The following is a 20429-nucleotide window of genomic DNA, read 5'->3' on the forward strand; positions in this document are numbered from 1 at the left end:
GGTCCAGGCCTCTCCTATCCCCAGGGACAAGCTGGAAGCTGGGGTCTTCCTCCCAGCCTGAAATGCTGTGCTGCCTGGTTGGGAGGTGATGGCGAGAAGGTGCCGTGTGTCTCCCTATTGGCTTCAGTATGCTGGCCTCGTTCTCCCCTGGTGTGCAGGATCCTGTCCACAGGTCTCTGCGTTTCTCAGAAGGGGGGCTGAGCTGTTTCTTAGCTTTGAGTTGGTGTGTCTACGGTTTGGAGAGTGTGTTATAAATAAGTGTGTTTGTATTGTATTTTTATTAGATTTCACGTATAAGCAGTACCATATTGTGCTTGTCTTTCTCTGTCTGGCTGACTTCACTTACTATGATAATCTCTAGGTCCATCCATGTTGCTGCAAATGGTGTTCTTTCATTCCTTCTATGGTTGAGTAACACTCCATATATATGTATTCCACGTTATACGTGTGTATATATGTACATTTCACATCTTCTTCATTTCATCTGACAATGGACTTTTAGGTTGATTCTATGTCCTGGATGTTGTAAATAGTGCTGCCATGAACACTGAGGTGAACGTATCCTCCTGAATTACACTTTTTGTCTTTTCCATATGCATGACCAGGAGTGGGACTGCAGGATCATATGGTCACTCCATTAGTTTTTTTAAGGAACCTCCATACCATCCTCCATGCTGTCTGCCCCAACTTACCTTCCCACCAAAATGTAGGAGGGCTCCTTTTTCTCCACATTCTCTCCAACGTTCGTTATTTGTAGACTTTTTGATGATGGCTATTCTGAGACAAAAGTGCTTCAACAGCCTTTAACGTTGGAGGAAGAGCAATGAATAATTTAGTAAACTTCAACCGCAGGAGACAAGACGGAGCAACAATATTCTAGGAAGGCAGAGGTAACCATGTGTAAGCATGTGCTGTGCTGGTCTATGGACTGAAGGAGCTTACAAGCTTCTTCGACTTTCTGATCACCCTTGTCCCTGCTCCTCTGATCAGAGTGACTCCTTCCTTCTATACAGAAACTGTCCACTAACCCGTAAACAAGGATAACAGTGACGGGGACAAAGAGCCAGATAACGTCAAACATCCTTCCTTGGTCGTTTCACCCAGTGGACTATCTTTTCCACAAACCCGACCTTCCTTTCTGAGGATGGTAGGACAAGTGTTCCCACGGGATCCAGGGCACTTTGGAGTGAAAGGCTCTGGACTGAATTCTCTCTAACTCAGCCACACTGAGCCTTACGTTCCTTTTCTATCAAAGTGAAACTAACACAGGGCCAAGTTGAACCATTGTGGGGACGTTTAGCTACAGCCTCAGGATGGACAGGGAAGAGAACGCAGCTCATCCTAGGAAAAGGAGGGGCCCAACAGCTTTAGGATTCTTGCGAATGATCTTCTGCTCTGTGTATATGTAAAAGGAGAGATCAAACTATGTAAATCAGACTGGAACTCTCTTTCCTAATATCTTCCTCACAATGCAGAGGGCTTCCCTGGTGGTTCAGCGGTAATGAATCCACCTGTCAATGCAGCAGATGCAAGTTCGACCCCTGAGTGGGGAGGATCCCCTGACTAAGCAAATGGCAACCCACTCCAGTTTCCTGCCTGGACAGAAGAGCCCGGGCTATAGTCCATGGGGTTGCAAAAGAGTCGGACGTGAGTTCGCAAATAAACAACAGCAGCAACACAGAGCGGGAAGGGGAGGAGGGAGGTACCGTCTACCTAGTGTGCCCCAGGCCCGGCCTATTGGCTTCACGCAGCGTGGATTTCAGAGGAACGGCAGGGCCTGTGGGCAAAGAGCAGCCTGGGGTTTCAGAAAGAGACGCTCACGTGGTACGCGGGCAGCCTGCCAACCTTTCAGGAGCAGTTCCCACAAATCGAGACCCAGACAGCAAGGCCTGCATTTCATGAACACTGGCTCCTGACTGTTTGCCTCAGTGCAAGGTCTGCATCGCAAGCCTCCGCTTAGCAATTTCTGCAGAAAACATCCCTAAAGGCACTCAGCAAGACACCAGCCAACTGACTGCATCAAAGGGAACTTTCATCATCCAGAGAGTGCTCCTCTTCAGCTGTTTCTGCAAAGCTTGGTGTGAAGACAGCTTTCCAGGTAAGTACCCGTTCCAGAAGAAAAGGATACTCACTGGTCTGTGACATCTTCTCCACTTACATTAGTAAGACAAATCAAAGCGCTCATGTTGTATTATGCTCCGAATATGAGGACAGCTATAAGGAAGAGGAATAGCTTCAACCTAAGAACAGTGTATCCGGCACCTATTCTGGAAAACGCACCTTGTTAAGCACCATGAGAAAAATCTTGCATTTTCCAGATCTGAAATGACAAGGGAGTGAGGAAAGATCTGAGCACTTCCCAGAAGCGTGTGTGTAAGCGGAGCACTTAATGTGTGAAGACGCTCTGCACACCACCCTGTTCGATCCTCTGGTCGCATTTGAAGATGGGCAGCGTTTTGTCTCCTCGAATGATAAGAAAGTTGTTGTCCTTCATGTCAGAGGGGAAGCGAGCAGACGAGTAAGGACAAGAATACAGAACAGATCTGCTGTAATAAACTTGCTTTAGGAATTCACCTATTTTGCTACTACCACAATCCATCTTTTCGTGTTCTCTTTTGATTTATGCCCACGTATGTGGTATATGAACTGTTTCGCGGCCCACATTTTCTCACTTTATTTTGACTGCTTCTCGCCTGTCCCTGTGTGTGAGGACTGCGGTGGCTGCCATGGAGGTGTATCACAGTTTATATTTCCTTCCTCTGGCTGCACACTGCGCTTTTGTTCAATCCTTGCTTATGTTTACGTAGCTTTATCAGTTGCTGCTGAGAGCATTTTTTCTTCCTTTTGAATTGTTTTCTTTGGGTTAATTTCTTCTTCTGGGAATATCTAAGTCAAAGGTTCGGATTTCACTCCCCAGGATGCTGCCTGTCACCCAGTTCTGCCAGCTCACAGTGAGTGTGTCCAAAGCCCTGTAGTGTGTCCAGACTCCTGTCCCCATTGCCTTCCGTCTACTTGATTTATGGATCTCAGGCTCAGTTGTTTTCAGTCTAGCCACCAAGCTTGGTTGTGGCTTCCTGTGTGAGTCCTTGAAGGATGGTTCTAAACCCTATGCTTTTCAGGAAATATGGTGATATTACACTCCACAGATTGTTTAAAAACTTTACTGAAGTATAGTTGATTTACAATGTTGTGTTAATTTCTGCTGTACAGCAAAATTATTCAGTTATACATATTGAATACATATATATTTTTATATATTCCTTTTCACATTCCTTTCCACTGTAGTTTAACACAGGATGTTGAGTATAGTGCCCTGTGCTATATGGTAGGACTTTGTTTTTTATCCTGACATCCTATATGTAATAGTTCACATCTGCTAATCCCACACTCCCAATCCTTCCCTTCCTGACCACCACCCCCTTGACAACCACAAGTCAGTTCTCTACGTCTGTGAGTCAGTTTCTGATTCATACATAAGTTCCCTCGTGTCACATTTTAGATTTCATTTCCGGGTGATATCACAGGGTATTTTTCTTTCTCTTTCGGAAATGGCAACACACTCCAGTATTCTTGCCTGGAGAATCCCATGGACCGAGGAGCCTGGTGGGCTACAGCCCATGGGGTCGCAAAGAGTTGGACACGACTGAGCGACTTAACTTTCTAACTTTTCTGACTTCCTTTACTTAGTATGATAATTTCTAGATCCGTCTGTGTTGTTGCAAATGGTATTATTTCATTGTTTTATGACTGAAAAATATTCCACTGTAATATATATATATATAAATATATGCGTGTGTGTGCATATATCATATCGTATCTTCCTTATCCATTCATCTCTCGAAGGACGTTCAGGCCGTTTTCACGTCTTTGCTAGTGTAAACAGTGCTGCTATGAACAGCAGGGACATGTATCTTCCTGAATTACAATTTTGTCTGAATATATGCCCACGAGTGGGATTGCTGGATCAGAGGGCAACCCTATTTTGATACTGCTTTTCATAGTGGCTGCAGCCATTTACATTCCCACCGACAGTGGAGGAGTGTTCGCTTTTCTCCATACCCTCTCCAACATTTATTATTCATAGACTTTTTAATGATGGCTGTTCTGACCTCACCTCACAGGGGTCATCTTATACTCGGGTAACCTCCTTGTGAGATGCCTCCAGATAAATGTTAAGATAGCCTTCAGGAATGCTATCCTTTTTACGGTCCTAAGATCTTCAACTAGGGCTTCTCTGGTGGCTCAGTGGTAAAGATTCTGCGTGCCAATGCAGGCGACACGGGTGTTACCCCTGTTCCTGGAAGATCCCACATGCCAGGGAGCAACTAAGCCTGTGCACCACCGCTACTGAGGCTGTGCTCCGGAGACTGGGGCCATGACTACTGAACCCACGCACCCTAGAAACCATGCTCTGCGACAAGAGAAGCCACTGCAGGGAGAGGCCCGCGCACCGCAGGGAGAAACTCACACACTGCAGGGAGAGGCCCGCGCACCGCAGGGAGAAACTTGCGCACTGCAACTTGAGAACAGCCCCGGCTCGCTGCAACTAGAAGAAAGCCTGAACAGCAACGAAGACCCAGTAAAACCAAAATAAATAAATAAATTAAAAAAAAATCCTCCAATACACGACAAGGGTCTGGACTTTTCTTCAAGACATACCTTAGTACAAAGCAACTGGAAACCTTTCCCGTGTCCAGTACATATATTATGTACTCAATACATATATGTTGATTGGATTAATTAATCTCTATGGCTCTGGAAGGTGGAGTTAGTAAACAGGTAAATACAGCATTTCTTGCATCAAATCATCCTCATCACCCACTTACTGAGGGCATGTTGTGTGCCAGATGACGGAGGATGAGACGGTTGAATGGCATCACCGACTCAATGGACATGAGTTTGAGTAAACTCTGGGAGTCGGTGATGGACAGGGAGGTCTGGCATGCTGCAGTCCGCGGGGTGTCAAAGACTCGGACACGACTGAGGGACTGAACTGAACTGAGTGCAAGAAACATAACAGGATGATAAATAAGATGAGGTTCTCGTGCCAGAGGAGAATACAGTCCGGAAAAGTAAACTCTAGCCCAGAGTGACAAGTTTTGTAATGCAGGTATGCAAAGCACTTAGGAGAGCAGAGAGAAGGGAGTGACTGTTCTGTCTGAGTAAGAAACAAGCCGGGGTCATCGTCCAGGAGAAACAATCACAGTATTGTCAGGCAGCGACACGCCAACAAAGATATTAGAACAAACACAATGTGAATGAACGAGCCGGTTCTTTGACACTTGGATCAAAATAGACATTTCTTTGTTAGGTATTGGAAATGGGACTGTGTATTTGCGTGGTTTTTCTATACCAATGTGTATAAATCGGTTTTTAACCAGAGATGATTAGACTATCGTTGTGCACACGTGAGGAACAGAAGAGAGACTCGGAAGAGGGCTCTGGCAACCAGCACAGAACTGGCCACTCTTGCTCCTGAATCTCCTCCAGCTCCTGTCACTCATGGCTGTTTCCCGGTTGTCTCTCTAGGCTCAGGTGTCTTGCACGATGTTCCCATTGCAAGGCTCCCAGATGCTGCAGATGCTGGAGAAATCCTTGAGGAAGAGCCTTCCTACGTCCTTAAAGGTGAGAACAGCAAATTCTTGGGGAGCTTTCCACTTGGGTTGTGAGGCCTAGGAAGTTCCTGCGAATGAAGAGAGACTAGTGTTTGCTGAGCGCCTATTCTGTGCCAGGCCTTAGAGCATGTTCCCTCGGGTTTACTGCGCATAACCTCTCTGCACGATGTTCGCTGTTGTGCCCACATCACTGCTGTGAAGACGGAGGCTTGGTGAAGTGGTTTGCCCGGTCCCCCACAGACAGTGAGCTGCAGTGCTATGGTATGAACATAGGAACGCCTGAGACCTCAGTTCAGTTCAGTTCAGTCGCTCAGTCGTGTCCGACTCTCCGCGACCCCATGAATCACAGCACGCCAGTCCTCCCTGTCCATCACCAACTCCCGGAGTACACTCAAACTCATGTCCACAGAGTCGGTGATGCCATCCAGGCATCTCATTCTCCGTCGTCCCCTTCTCCTCCCGCCCCCAACCTTTCCCAGCATCAGAGTCTTTTCCAGTGAGTCAACTCCTCGCATGAGGTGGCCAAAGTATTGCAGCTTCAGCTTTAGCATCAGTCCCTCCAATGAACATCCAGGATTGATCTCCTTTAGAATGGACTGGTTGGATCTCCTTGCAGTATAAGGGACTCTCAAGAGTCTTCTCCAACACCACAGTTCAAAAGCATCGATTCTTCGGCGATCAGCCTTCTTCACAGTCCAACTCTCACATCCATACATGACCACGGGAAAAACCATTGCCTTGACTAGACGGACCTTGGTTGGCAAAGTAATGTCTCTGCTTTTTAATATACTATCAAGGTTGATCATAACTTTCCGTCCAAGGAGCAAGCGTCTTTTAATTTCATGGCTGCAATCAGCATCTGCAGTGATTTTGGAGCCCAAAAAAACAAAGTCTGACACTGTTTCCACTGTTTTTCCATCTATTTCCCATGAAGTGATGGGACCAGAGGCCATGATCTTTGTTTTCTGAATGTTGAGCTTCAAGCCAACCTTTTCACTCTCCTCTTTCACTTTCATCAAGAGGCTTTTGAGTTCCTCTTCACTTTCTGCCATAAGGGTAGTGTCATCTGCATATCTGAGGTTATTGATATTTCTCCCAGCAATCTTGATTCCAGCTTGTGCTTCTTCCAGCCCAGCGTTCCTCATGATGTACTCTGCATATAAGTTAAATAAGCAAGGTGAAAATATACAACCTTGACAGACAGTGAGCTGCAGTGCTATGGTATGAACATAGGAACGCCTGAGACCTAGCATTGCTTTTTTCTCCAAGCTGAGTCAAGAAGTGTTCCCTTGCTCCTTTTCAAGAAACATTCCATAATAGCACTGGGAATTTGCCCAGAGCTCTCCTACAAAATTAGCTAAGACTGCATGTTAATTTTTAGCTTTTTCTCCCTAAAGGAGCAGTTGCCAGATCACGAGCCTCCTTTGAAATTACCAATGAATCAATTTCTATTTGACTTAAATTTCCCAGTTTCTCTGAACATACTGCACATCAGACTATTTTGATAGGCTGACACTGAGGATCTCTGTTCACCTAGTACAATTGATCAGAAATGTTAGGATTAAATAGGGCATACTCATAAATGCCCCCATCCAGAACTGTTCCATAGCAGCTCTACTGATTGGCTGAGCTCCTCACCTCTGTTTTTCTTAGCAATGAAAGGGATGGTGTCCGTTCCAGTGGAATTTAAACACAACCACGTGTCTGTGTGGAGTTTGAGCAAACTCTGAGCCATCATGAAGCACAGGGAGGTCTGCCGTGCTGCAGCCCACGGGGTTGCAAAGAGTCAGACACGACTGAGTGACTGCACAGCAGCAGCAACGTGTATGTGTGTCTGTGTAACAATCGTTTTTCCCTGAAAGATTTATTGTTTCTTTGGTCAGATTAGAAACTAGATTTCTACTGTTTCGTCAGACACTCCTACAAGATACACACATTTGAGATTAGGACTCTGTGGACATGGGTTTGGGTGAACTCCAGGAGTTGGTGATGGACAGGGAGGCCTGGAGTGCTGTGATTCATGGGGTCGCGGAGAGTCGGACACGACTGAGTGACTGAACTGAACTGAACTGAAATGCATTTTTCACCCCCCTCACTCTCTAATAGATTTTTCTGCTCCTTCTTTCAGTATATAAAGGTGGAAAATATTAGAAGTATTTTATTTCTAGATCATATGGCTTCATTTGTTAGAAATAGACTAATGGGGGCACTCCCTGATGGTCCGGTGGTTCGGACACCACACTCCAAGGCAGGGGGCCCAGTTCCAATCCCTGGCCAGGGGACTGGCCCCCACGTGTCACAGCTAAAGGGGCACAGGCAGCAACCAGAGGTGTGCATGCCGCAGCTCAGACCTGGGGCTACCAACTAAATAAATATTTTATAAAAGAGAGAAATAGGCTAATGAAACAACTCACCCTGTCTTTAAATTGCTGCCTGAAAATGGCTCCAGATCAACTAATTTAAAACTAAAAAACCACCCCCTTCAGTGGGTCCCACTAAATACAAATCTCTGTTACCTAGTTTTAGTGAACTTCTTTCACTTGATAAATCCCTAAGATCCAGGCAACCTCTCAGAGAAAGAGTCCATTTTTCTTGGAGATAGCATCAGTTATACGTTTTAAGAACACTTGCTTAAGATATTTTTTATGGTGAGTAGCTATTTTTGAATATTCTTCAGCCTAAAACTTTCTCCTCAAGTTAAGTGGACTCCAAACATTTCGAGAAAACTGTTGGTTTCCTAAGGGTCCTAAGGGCCCTTATTTGGAACATCTCTGTGTTAAGAAAAGGTGGTCCTCTTGGGTCCCCACCTTTCATGAAAAAATAGCATTGCTTGTATATTAGAGATGGACATTTTGCCCTAGTTCAAATCTACAGTGGCTGTTTGCCAGGTACTTTTAATGGAACTATAACCTAGAAATCAATATTTGAGTCTCAGTTCAGAAAATGTCCATCTTTCCTTCCAAGTGTTGAATATTCAGTACATTTTATTGTGTGTGTCAGCTCCAGTTGAGTCAATTTAGAGTAGTTGCCTGACTCACGATGTTCCGAGTTCAATAGAAAACAGGTTTTATTTAATTCAGCCAGAGGAGTAAGAAAGAGCAACAGTCACACATCTTTTCAGACCTCGTAATGAATCGTATATTATATAAAATGCTTTTACAGGCTCCGCAGGTGGTGCTGGTGGTGAGAAATCCTCCTGCCAATGCAGGAGACGCAGGAGACGCAGGGTCGGGAGGGTCCCCTGGAGTAGGAAATGGCAACCCGCTCCAGTATTCTTGCCTGGAGAATCCCACGGGCAGAGGAGCCTGGGAGGCTGAGTCCACGGGGCTGCAGAGTCAGACGCGACTGCGCGACGAAACACAGGCACGTGAAGTAGTTGCGCAGCCCCCAAATGCCGATGCGTAAGAACGCCTGTATTTTGCCAGACTCCACCGAGTTTCTCTTTCAAGCCTCCATTCGTGGCTGAAAACAATAAATTCAGGTCGGACCAGTGAACATAGATTTTTCTCCTCTTTCTCCATGATCTAACATCAGTAGTTCGCGTGAGATGGAGAGTAGAAGGAGGGAAAGACGTTGAAAAGTCTTTGGTCATCAGTAACCATGGTAGAAGTCATTCAACTGGATAACTTGTTTTTGTTTTTTGTTTTGTTCACTTTGGTCTCTGGCAGTTCCCATGCTGGTACTGGCAGAGGTTTCATGTCCACAGGAGTCATGAGGCCCATGGCAGAATTTGTTCACTGCTGCCTCCCCAACCCCCAAACAACTAGAGGATTTAAGATCCTCGGGTGCCCTCGCACATTCTCGCCTTGCTGTTCCCTCTCTCTCAACAGCCTGTGCCACACGGTGGGGCTGGGGTTCCAAGCCTGGACTCAGGCCGACAGATTCCACAGTCCATTCTCTTGAGCATTTTGCTGTAGCCTTTGCTTATTGGTGGGAGGAAATTGCCTTTCCAAGGGGTTATGCAGACATGTGAAGGAGTTTTAAACATGTCCATAACCTTTCAACTAGCAATTACCTTCTGGATAATGTAAGGAAATAGCAGGTGCCCATGCAAAGATGTGGAGAAGGCAATGGCACCCCACTCCAGTCCTCTTGCCTGGAAAATCCCACGGATGGAGGAGCCTGGTAGGCTGCAGTCCATGGGTTGCGAAGAGTCGGATACAACTGAACGAGTTCACTTTCACTTTTCACTTTCATGCAATGGGGAAGGAAATGGCAACCCACTCCAGTGTTCTTGCCTGGAGAATCCCAGGGACGGGGGAGACTGGTGGGCTGCCGTCTATGGGGTCGCACAGAGTCGGATACGACCGAAGCAACATAGCAGCAGCAGCAGCATGCAAAGATGTCTGTGCAGGCATGCTTTTTGAAGAACTATCTGTTAAAATGAAAATTTGGAAACAGCTGAAATGACCTTTAACAGGCAAATGTACAAATGAACTGTGGTCTGATTCCATATAATGGAATCCTCTGCAGCAATTAGAACATAATTTAAAATGTTGTTATATTTATGAACAGAGAAGTACTTCCACAATTAATTCAGTGAGGGAAAAGATCATGTATCTGATCATTTTGCGTTTGTAAAATTGTGTATGTCCATGAAGTTCTCTGGTGGCTCAGATGGTAAAGAACCCACCTGCAATGTGGGAGACCTGGATTCGATCCCTGGGTTGGCAAGATCCCCTGGAGGAGGGCATGGAAACCCACTCCAGTGTTCTTGCCTGGAGAATCCCACGGACAGAGGAGCCTGGCGGGTGGCAAAGAGTCAAACATGAGGTGGCAAGGGTCCATGAGGTGGCAGAATCAAACACGACTGAGTGACTAAGCATAGCACATGGGTGTGACTAGAAGACAGTCTGCGAAAAGATAACAATAAATCCTACCAAAAAAAGAGTGATGTCAAGATCGCTAACTTTATTTGTCCGATATTTTGCCATTTGCATGTATGATTTATATCTGTTGTTGTTCAGTTGCTCAGTCGTGTCCAACTCTTTGGGCCCCCATGGACTGCAGCACACCAGGCTTCCCTAGACTTCATTGTCTCCCAGAGATTGCTCAAACTCACCTCCACTGAGTCAGCGATGCCGTCCAACCATCTCATCCTCTATCGACCCCTTCTCCTCTTGCCCTCAGTCCTTCCCAGCATCAGGGTCTTTTCTAGCGAGTAGCTCTTCACATCAGGTGGCCAAAGGATTGGAGCTCCAGCTTTAGCATCAGTCCTTTCAATGAATATTTGGGGTTGATTTCCTTTAGGACTGGCTGGTTTGATCTCCATGCTGGTCAAGTGACTCTCAAGAGTCTCCTCCAGCACCACACTTTGAAAGGATCAATTCTTTGGTGCTCAACCTTCTTTGTGGTCCAACTCTCACAACCACACATGACTATTGGAGAAACCATAGCTTTGACTAGACAGACCTTTGTCAGCAAAGTGATGTTTTTACTTTTTAATATTTTGTCTCGGTATGTCATAGCTTTTCTTCCAAGGAACAATCTTTTAAGTTTATGGCTGCAGCCACCATCCACGGTGATTTCAGAGCCCAAGAAAAGAAAATCTGCCACTGCTTTCATTGTTTCCCCATCTATTTGCTATGAAGTGATGGGACCAGATGCCATAATCTTAGTTTTTTGAATGCTGAGTTTTAAACCAGCATTTTCACTCTCCTCTTTCACTTTCATCAAGAGGCTCTTTAGGTTCTTTACACTTTCTGCCATAAGGATGGTGTCATCTGCATATCTGAGGTTATTGATACTTCTCTTGGAAACACTGATTCCAGCTTGTGCTTCATCCAGCCTGGCATTTCACATGATGTACTGTGCATATGAGTTACATAAGCAGGGCAACAATATACAGCCTTGATGTACTCCTTTCCCAATTTGGAACAAGTCTGTTGTTCCGTGTCCAGTTCTAACTGTTGCTTCTTGACCTGCATACAGATTTCTCAGGAGGCAGGTAAGGTGGTCTGGTATTCCCATCACTTGAAGAATCTTCCAGTTTGTTGTGATCCACATAGTCAAAGGCTTTAGTGTAATCAATGAAGCAGAATTAGATGTTTTTCTGGAATTCTCTTGCTTTTTCTATGATCCAGTAGATGTTGGCAATTTGATTTATATTAGATGGGGAGAAAAATTTCTCATTTCAGGTTAAAAATAAAAGCTTCCACGTGGAGATTTTTTACATAATGCCCTATCTGTCTTTTTTCCACTATAAGATTCCATGACTTCATGGAAATAAGCCTTGTCCTGATCAGAGAAGGCACTTTGCTGTCCTTTCCTGATGAGCTGACCCTCTCACACTCTCTGCACACGGCAGGTTTACGGGACCGTCATGTACATGAACCGTGGAAACCCATTCAATCTGAAGGCCCTGGTAGACAAATGGCCCAATTTTAATACAGTGGTTATCCGTCCTCAGGAGCAGGTAAGGAATGAATGTGCTGTGTTTATGTTTGCTGTGTGCTTGGCTTCTGCCTGGAGGTGTGGCAGACCCTGGAGATAGGGGGATGAAATGCAGTGACAGTGAACAGGTCCCTGTTCTTAAGAACCGCAGAGCCTGGAGGGAAACGTAGATAGATAAATAAATCATAATTCAGCATAAAGTGTACAAGAACAGAAAATGGACAGCACACAAAGAAATCACTGCTGAAAACCGATGAGCTATGGAGGGTGAAGACGGAAGTTACAGAATCAGGTGAAAGACACCTCTGAATGGATGCTTCATCGGAACTGGAGTTTGTTGATAAATACATCTTTGTTAGGCCGAAAGAGCATGGAGGACATTCTAACCAGAGAAAGTAGCAAGGACAAAAATAGGAAGGTATGAAACAAGACAGTTAGCTAAGGTGATTATAAAAGCAGACTGATATTAGAATTTCTGTATGCATTTTGGAAAAATATTAAGAAGTAGTAAAACTAAATAGTTAATACATTTCAAAGACAAAACACTCTAAGTTCATTAAACTATCCAGTAAAATTATAGCTTATAAATATATAAATAAACTTTTCCTGAAAATAATGTTATTTAAAAACTGGAAACAAAATAAATATATTGAATGAATAAATTTATATTGATAAAAACTTAACTGAAATAAAATTATTAGATCTTTTATCTTCAATGAGATATTAAGAAACAAAATTTGTTAATGGTGTCATTGCTGAGTTGTGAATTTATTTTTATGAAACATATTCCAAACTTTTTAAAGTTCTATAATTCTGCACTAGCGGTCTGTTTTTCTGTGACTTTTTCTTCCAAATAATCTCACCCCTTTTTAAATAATTTGACAGGATTTTTCTACATAAGTGATTTCATTTTTTTTTCTCTAATTGCAGTTTGTTCAACTAGTGTAATATTGTAAGTAAGCATTTCTAATAGGTTTTCATCTTCTTTGTCCTAATTAACTATAGATAGACATTTCAACCCAGAATTATCAATATCTAAATTTAATATTGTCATCCTCTAGTTGGTATATTCAACGCGTATTTGAAATGAGAAAAATGTATTCTTGCAACAGAAATTTTTCCTTCTCAATTGCTTGTATCCCTGTTGAGGAAATGAAAATATAGACAAGTGGTTTCTAGATAGTTGTGCCTTTGTTTGAGGGGAAATTTTGACACAATGTATATAACATTCTTCAGTTTTTCATCATAATTTGAATACCTGAATAGCTTATACCTCATAGCTTAAATGAGTCAGAAAAATTTGTAATGCACAAATAGAGACAGCAATATTTTAGTACTTAAAAATGCCACAGTTTAGTAGATTTTAGGGAAAAAATTACTAAAATTATGAACAATAAGAAATTTGTTTTGTCCCCTGTTTCTTTATGACAACAGGACATGAAAGATGACCTTGATCACTACACCAATACTTACCATGTCTACTCTGAAGATCTTAAAAATTGTCAGGAATTCCTTGACTTACCAGAAGTCATCAATTGGAAACAGCATTTGCAGATCCAAAGTAAGTGACAGGAACGGACTCACATCTCCATCCTAGCAATTTCCTCTTGTCATCGATGTCCCTTCTCCAAACTCCAGACCCTCAGCCTGCCATCAACTTTGGTGTTGTTGTTGAAGTACAACTGTACATGTAAAGGGGAAAAAACACCCCCCAAGCTTGTATGGGCTTCTATAGAGGACTGTACGTAGTCCCCGGATAGCCTAGGATTTGTGCCACACTTTGCAGACATAACCAGGGTGCCTTAGGATGGTTGGGTATCAGAGCAGAGCTTTCCCCAGGGACTTTCCTGTGGCTCAGCCAGGAAAGCATTCCCCTGCAATGCGGGAGACCTGGATTCAGTCCCTGGGTTGGGAAGATCCCCTGGAGAAGGGAACGGCTACCCACTCCAGTATTCTGGCCTGGAGAATCCCATGGACTGTATGGTCCATGGGGTCGCAAAGAGTCGGACACGACTGAGCGACTTTCACTTCACTTGCAGACATAACCAGGGTGCCTTAGGATGGTTGGGTATCAGAGCAGAGCTTGGCCCAGAGACTTCCATTCTTAGGTCACCTCTCAGGGCACAGAGAACAGCTGTCGTGGTTAAGAGCATCCCCTCCAGAGTCAGACCATCTAGGAGGGCATTTGCCTGTGGCTTTGCTATGTGATCCTAGCCAGAGACATTATCTGAGATTATGATTTATATATATAGAATTGAGAATAATCAGTTCAGTTCAGTTTGGTTCAGTTGCTCAGTCGTGTCTGTCTCTTTGCGGCCCCATAGATTGCAGCATGCTAGGTCTCCCTGTCCATCACCAGCTCCTGGAGCTTGCTCAAACTCCTGTCCATTGAGCCAATGATGCCATCCAACCATCTCATCCTCTGCTGTCCACTTCTGCTCCCTCCTTCAATCTTTCCCAGCATCAGGGCCTTTTCAAACAAGTCAGTTCTTCACATCAAGTGGCCAAAATATTGGAGTTTCAGCTTCAGCATCAGTCCTTGCAATGAAGGACCCAAAACACAGCAGTGCTGAAAAGATGCAATGAAATCTTGACCAGGAATTGCTGAGTACAATGCCTGGATGTTTCAGTTCACTTCACTGCACAGCGAAGCTCATGATTCTGTGAATGGACAGGTGGGCTGGGCTTGGCAGGGCGGTTGTTCTGTTGGTCTCCTCTGGGTTTACAGATGCGACTGCATTCAGCTGATGGCTGGGCCATGGGCTGGTTTCTCCAGCGTGGCCTCACGTATGTCTCAATGATGGTCTGACTGTCAGGGCTGGCTACTTGTGGTCACACCACGATAGGCACACACGTCCTCAGCAAGCTAGTCTAGGCCTATCCATGCGGTGCTGATCTCAAGGAAACAGAAATGCAAAGACGTGGTGAGCCGCAGTGTGCAGGCATTTTTAAGCCCCTCTCTGCATCAACAGACTCTTTCCCAGTTGGTGAAATCCAGTCACATGGTCAAGGTCAGATGCAGTGCAGGAGGGAGACTATTCCAGGGAATGGACATAAGGACGTGTGGGCAACCGGGGACCACTCCTGCAGTCGTCTCTGCGATCATCTACCACACTGGAGACAGCAAGTTCTCCACGGACAGTGGCAACTGTAATGATGGCTGTTCACCTTCTCTGGTCATCAGAGCCACATGTAGCCCAGGAAACTTGGGTCCTGCTATGACCACGACGGAATGAATCCCAGTGTTTTCGGTTTTGTCAAACAAGGGAAATTGCACAGACAGAACCCCAGTCATGCAGCAGCAAACCAGACTGTGAGTGGCTCAGACCTGTGCAACTCTCTGTGACCCTTTGGACTGTAGATTTTCAGGTCCTCTGTCAGTGGAATCCTCTCGGCAAGAACACTGAAGTGGGTTACCATTCCTCTCTCCAGGGGCTCTTCCCAACCCTGGCATCAAATCCGGGTGTCCAGCATTGCAGGCAGATTCTTTACTGGCTGAGCCACCAGGGAAGCAGCCCCAAGCCCACCCCCAAAGTTCTCTGTCTATAAATCCTCAGACACTCCCACTCCACTGGAGAACTTTTCCCTAGAATGGACTTAAAACATGGCATGCCTCCTTATAACCCCATCTAGGCACACAGTCCAGCCTGAATGAAGTAATACAAAATCTCGCAGCCACGAAATCCTTCAAAGTCAAGCGATCAAAAAACATTCTCTATATGGCATCTGAGACAGTAAAGGAACTGACTCCATCCCTGCTGGATGTAAAGAACATACCAGTAGGCGACGGCAAACCCAAGGCCATGTGAGTTTGATAAATCTACTCTGCACCACTTACACCTCTCATTACGCAAGTAGCCTCCAGCCTTCTCTGCCTGCTTTTACCCTGGCTCCTTCCCCACAAAACATCTTCTTCAAAGCAGCCAGAATAAGCTTTTCTAAAAACTGTAATTCAAGCGTGTTTCCCGCCTGCTTAAAAGACGCCACCAGGTCCTCTCCTCTGGAGCGTGTCAGGCCTGTGCCGCCCTCCCTGACCTGTCTTGCCCTTCTGGCTCACGCAGTCCCGCAGCGTCGGCCTCTTTCCGTCCTCCGTCCTCACACGCTCAGCCACAGTCCAGGATTCTGTGTGCCCTCTCTCCTCCGCCTCCTCTGTCTCTCGGGATAAGAGAGGTGGGGACAGAGGCAAACCTCTAAACTCACAGACTGTGCTTTTCTCTTGGAACACCCACAGCGACCCAGAGATGTTTAAGCTCTCATCTGCGGATCCTAGCCACGCGGCTTTGGTGAACAGATTCTGGCTTTTCGGCGGCAATGAGAGGAGCCGGAGGTTCATTGAGCGCTGTATCCGGAGCTTCCCCAACTTCTGCCTGCTGGGGCCCGAGGGGACCCCTGTGTCCTGGTCCCTGATGGACCACACGGGAGAGATGCGGATGGCAGGCACGCTGCCAGAGTACCGGGCCCAGGGGCTCGTCACCCACGCTATCTACCAGCAGGCCCAGTGTCTGCTCCAGCAGGGCTTCCCCGTGTATTCTCACGTGGACCCCAAGAACCAGATCATGCAGAAGATGAGTCAGAGCCTCAACCACATGCCCATGCCCTGTGACTGGAACCAGTGGAATTGTGAGCCTCTGTGACCGGCCCTGAGCGGGAGCCAGGGCTGGGGGGACCTGAGGACGTGACGGGGTCAGGGGTGGGCAGAGCACGGTGGAGGGAAGAATAAATTGTGGCTGTGATCACTGTGAAGGCGTGTGACTGCGATCCCTGTGAAGGCGTGTGACTGTGTTCACCCTGAAGGCGTGTGGCTCTGATCACCATGAAGGCGTGTGGCTGTGATCACCGTGAAGGCGTGTGGCTGAGATCACTGTGAAGGTGTGTGGCTGTGATCCCTGTGAAGGCGATAATTTATCACTGATAAAGTAATTCCTGTTTTAGAACATTAACGTTTGATTTACCCATAAGCATTACTTCATAGTTGATTTGCTTGAGTAAAAATTCAAACAAGATCTCCACTCTTTATTTTCTCTTTTTGTCACCACTTATGTGTTGAAAAAAATTGGGTTGTTTGTCCTGTAGATTTTCCCATATTCTGAATTTGATTAATTTGTTTTTCCAAAGCCTGCGTGTTGTTTAACCTGTTCTCTGCCACCTGCATTTTCTGTAAACTTGCAGTCAGATTGAGTCTTGATCAGGTTCAGGTTTAATTCTACAGCAAGAACCTTTCATGATTGTCTTCGTGCACTTTCTGCTGTGTCCCGTGCGGGTGAGTGTTCAGTGTGTCGTTTCTCTTTCCTGGTGATCAGATGGATGTGGGTCCAGATTCTGTCAGACTTCTCCAGCCGTTACGATGCTCCAACAGCTGCTCCTCAGTGGTCAAGTATGGATGTGAGAGCTGGACCATAGAGAAGGCTGAGCTCCAAAAAACTGATGCTTCTGAACTGTGGTGTTGGGGAAGACTCTTGAGAGTCCCTTGGACTGCAAGGAGATCCAACCAATCCATCCTAAAGGAGATCAGAACATTCATTTAGAAGGACCGAAGCTGAAGCTGAAACTCCAATACTGTGGCCACCTGATGCTAAGAACTGACTCATTAGAAAAGACCCTGAGGCTGGGGAAGATTGAGGGCAGGAGGAGAAGGGGACGACAGAGGAATGAGACTGTTCGATGGCATCACTCAGTGGGCATGAATTTGAGCAAGCTCTGGGTGGTGCTGAAGGACGGGGAAGCTGGCGTGTTGCAGTCCATGGGGTCTCAAAGAGTTGGACACGACTGAGTGACTGAACTGATATATAATAGGTAAACAAAGGGCTATCCTATAGCAAGGGAACTATACTCAGCATGTTGTAATAACCCATAATGGAGGAGAATCTGAAAAGAATATACAGAGAACTCAATCACTTTGCTGTACACTTGAAACTACCACAGCACTGTAAATTAAGTAAACTTCAAGTCCTCAAGAAAGCACCAAATTCACTAGCTGGGTGTCTGATTTTCTCTAATTAACAGTAATTTTCCAACGAGCTCACCACCTGGCTTTTGTTACAGACTCCCATAAATCCTGGCTCTTCCCCTCCGTGTTCAGAACAGTCCCTCAGAGCTCTCCGAGATGCTGGCTCCTGGGCTTGAAACCCTCAGGAAAATCTGATGAATAAAACATAATTCTCGACTTCTAAGTTGTGCATTTCTTTTCAGTCAAGATGAGTTGGCCTCAATAGATTAACAAAACAGATACCTACCTGTCCCTGAGGCTGGGCGAAGGGTGAGTGGGAATTAGATCATCTGTTTGCCAACATCATCAACTCAAAGGATTCACGTAGGTCACAGGGAAAATGGTACTCAAAAACTCAAAGACTGCTGCCCAAGAAAGTGACAGATCTGCAATGCAGAAATAAGGTTTTGCTTTTTTTTTTAATTACTTCTTTTGGCCAACTTTATTCCTGAGCTATGCTCACGCATAACGGTCTCTCGATTTTACCCAGTCCATTCTTCCTCTGGGGCTTGAGTTTCCCCAGCCTCTTTAAGGGAGGATTCCATCTCTATCAAAATCTCCAAGTGATTGAGTAACTTGGAGTCCTGAGTTTGAGGGGGTGAGTCAGAGCCTCTGCTTAGAGAACTTGAGAACTCAAAGATCACAGAAATCATCCAGCTCAAATGAACCGGAGGCCCTCGGAGGCAAATGGCTTCTACTGTCAAGCACAGCTGGGTGATGGCCAGTCAGGACAGAACCACAGTTCTCCGGCCCCCAGTACTCAGTCCATTAAAACCCAGATACAGTGGAGAGGAGGCAGGCCAACGAGGGACAGCTGATGGAGGCCAGCTTCCATCTTGATGGCAAGTCTAGTGCCGGGAACAACTGTGCTTTGCTGTCCAGCCACTAAGTCGTGTCCAGCTCTTTGCAACCTCATCGACTACGGCACCCCAGGCCCCTCTGTCCTTCACTGTCTCCCAGAATTTGCTTAAATTCATGTCAATTGAGTCAGTGATGCTGCCTAACCATCTTCCACCTAAACTCTGCCACCCTCTTCTCCTTTTGCGTTCAGTCCTTCCCAGCATCAAGCTCTCTTCCAAAGAGTTGGCTCTTCGCATCAGGTGGCCAAAGTATCGGAGCTTCAGCTTCAGCATCAGTCCTTCCAATGAATATTCAGCACTGATCTCCTTTAGGATAGACTTGATCTGATCTCCTTGCGTCTTCTCCATCACCACCACTTGAAAGCATCAATTCTTTGGCACTCAGCCTTCTTTATGGTCCAACTCTCACAACAGTACATGATTACTGGAAAAACCATAGCTTTGACTAGGTGGATCTTTGTCAGGAAAGTGACGTCTCTGCCTTTTAATATGCTGTTTAGGTTTGTCATAGCCTTTCTTCCAAGGAGCAAGAGTCTTAATTTCATGGCTGCAGTCACTGTCCACAGTGAGTTGGGAGCTCAGAAAAGAAAATCTGTCACTGCTTCCACTTTTGCCCATCTATTTGCCATGAAGTGATGGGACCAGATGCCATGATCTTAGTTTCTCTGTGTTGAGTTTAGAGCCAGCTTTTTCACTCTCCTTTTTCACCCTCATCAAGAGGATCTTCAGCTCCTCTTACTCTCTGCCGTGAGAGTGCTGTCCTCTGCCTCTCTGAGGGCGTTGATATTTCTCCCCTCAGTCTTCACTCCAAACTGCTCCATCCAGCCTGGCATTTCACGTGATGTACTCTGCTTAAGATGATGCTTGGAAAGTGCTGCACTCAATATGCCAGCAGATTTGGAAAACCCAGCAGTGGCCACAGGACTGGAAGAGGTCAGTCTTCATTCCAATCCCAAAGAAAGGCAATGCCAAAGAATGCTCAAACTACCGCACAATTGCACTCATCTCACACGCTAGTAAAGTCATGCTCAAAATTCTCCAAGCCAGGCTTCAGCAGTATGTAAACCGTGAACTCCCAGATGTTCAAGCAGGTTTTAGAAAAGGCAGAAGCACAAGAGATCAAATTGCCAACATCCGCTGGATCATGGAGAAAGCAAGAGAGTTTCAGAAAAACATCTATTTTTGCTTCATTGACTATGCCAAAGTCTTTGACTATGTCGATCACAATAAACTGTGGAACATCTGAAAGAGATGGGAATCCCAGACCACCTGACCTGCCTCTTGAGAAACCTGTATGCAGGTCAGGAAACAACAGTTAAAACTGTACATGGAACAACAGACTGGTTCCAAATAGGAAAAGGTGTACGTCAAGGTTGTATATTGTCACCTTGGTTATTTAACTTATATGCAGAGTACATCATGAGGAGCGCTGGGCTGGAAGAAGCACAAGCTGGAATTAAGATTGCCGGGAGAAATATCAATAACCTCAGATATGCAGATGACACTACCCTTATGGCAGAAAGTGAAGAGGAACTCAAAAGCCTCTTGATGAAATTGAAAGAGGAGAGTGAAAAG

At 45.5% G+C, this 20429-nt stretch overlaps 1 protein-coding gene across 1 annotated transcript; it reads left to right on the top strand.

Annotated features, from left to right (window-relative positions):
• Positions 1–1619: 1619 nt before the first annotated feature.
• LOC129554872 (glycine N-acyltransferase) lies at positions 1620–18164 on the top strand. Its single transcript, XM_055424177.2, has 6 exons — positions 1620–2098; positions 5530–5625; positions 11923–12030; positions 13443–13569; positions 15642–15813; positions 16240–18164. The coding sequence occupies exons 2-6, from the start codon at positions 5548–5550 to the stop codon at positions 16640–16642; spliced, it is 888 nt and encodes a 295-aa protein (XP_055280152.2). The 5' UTR covers positions 1620–2098; positions 5530–5547; the 3' UTR covers positions 16643–18164.
• The last annotated feature ends 2265 nt before the right edge of the window (positions 18165–20429 follow it).

The sequence above is a fragment of the Moschus berezovskii genome, chromosome 14 (genome assembly GCF_049115385.1).
Source record: "Moschus berezovskii isolate FMDL1 chromosome 14, NW_MosBer_1.0, whole genome shotgun sequence".
NCBI lineage: Eukaryota > Metazoa > Chordata > Mammalia > Artiodactyla > Moschidae > Moschus > Moschus berezovskii.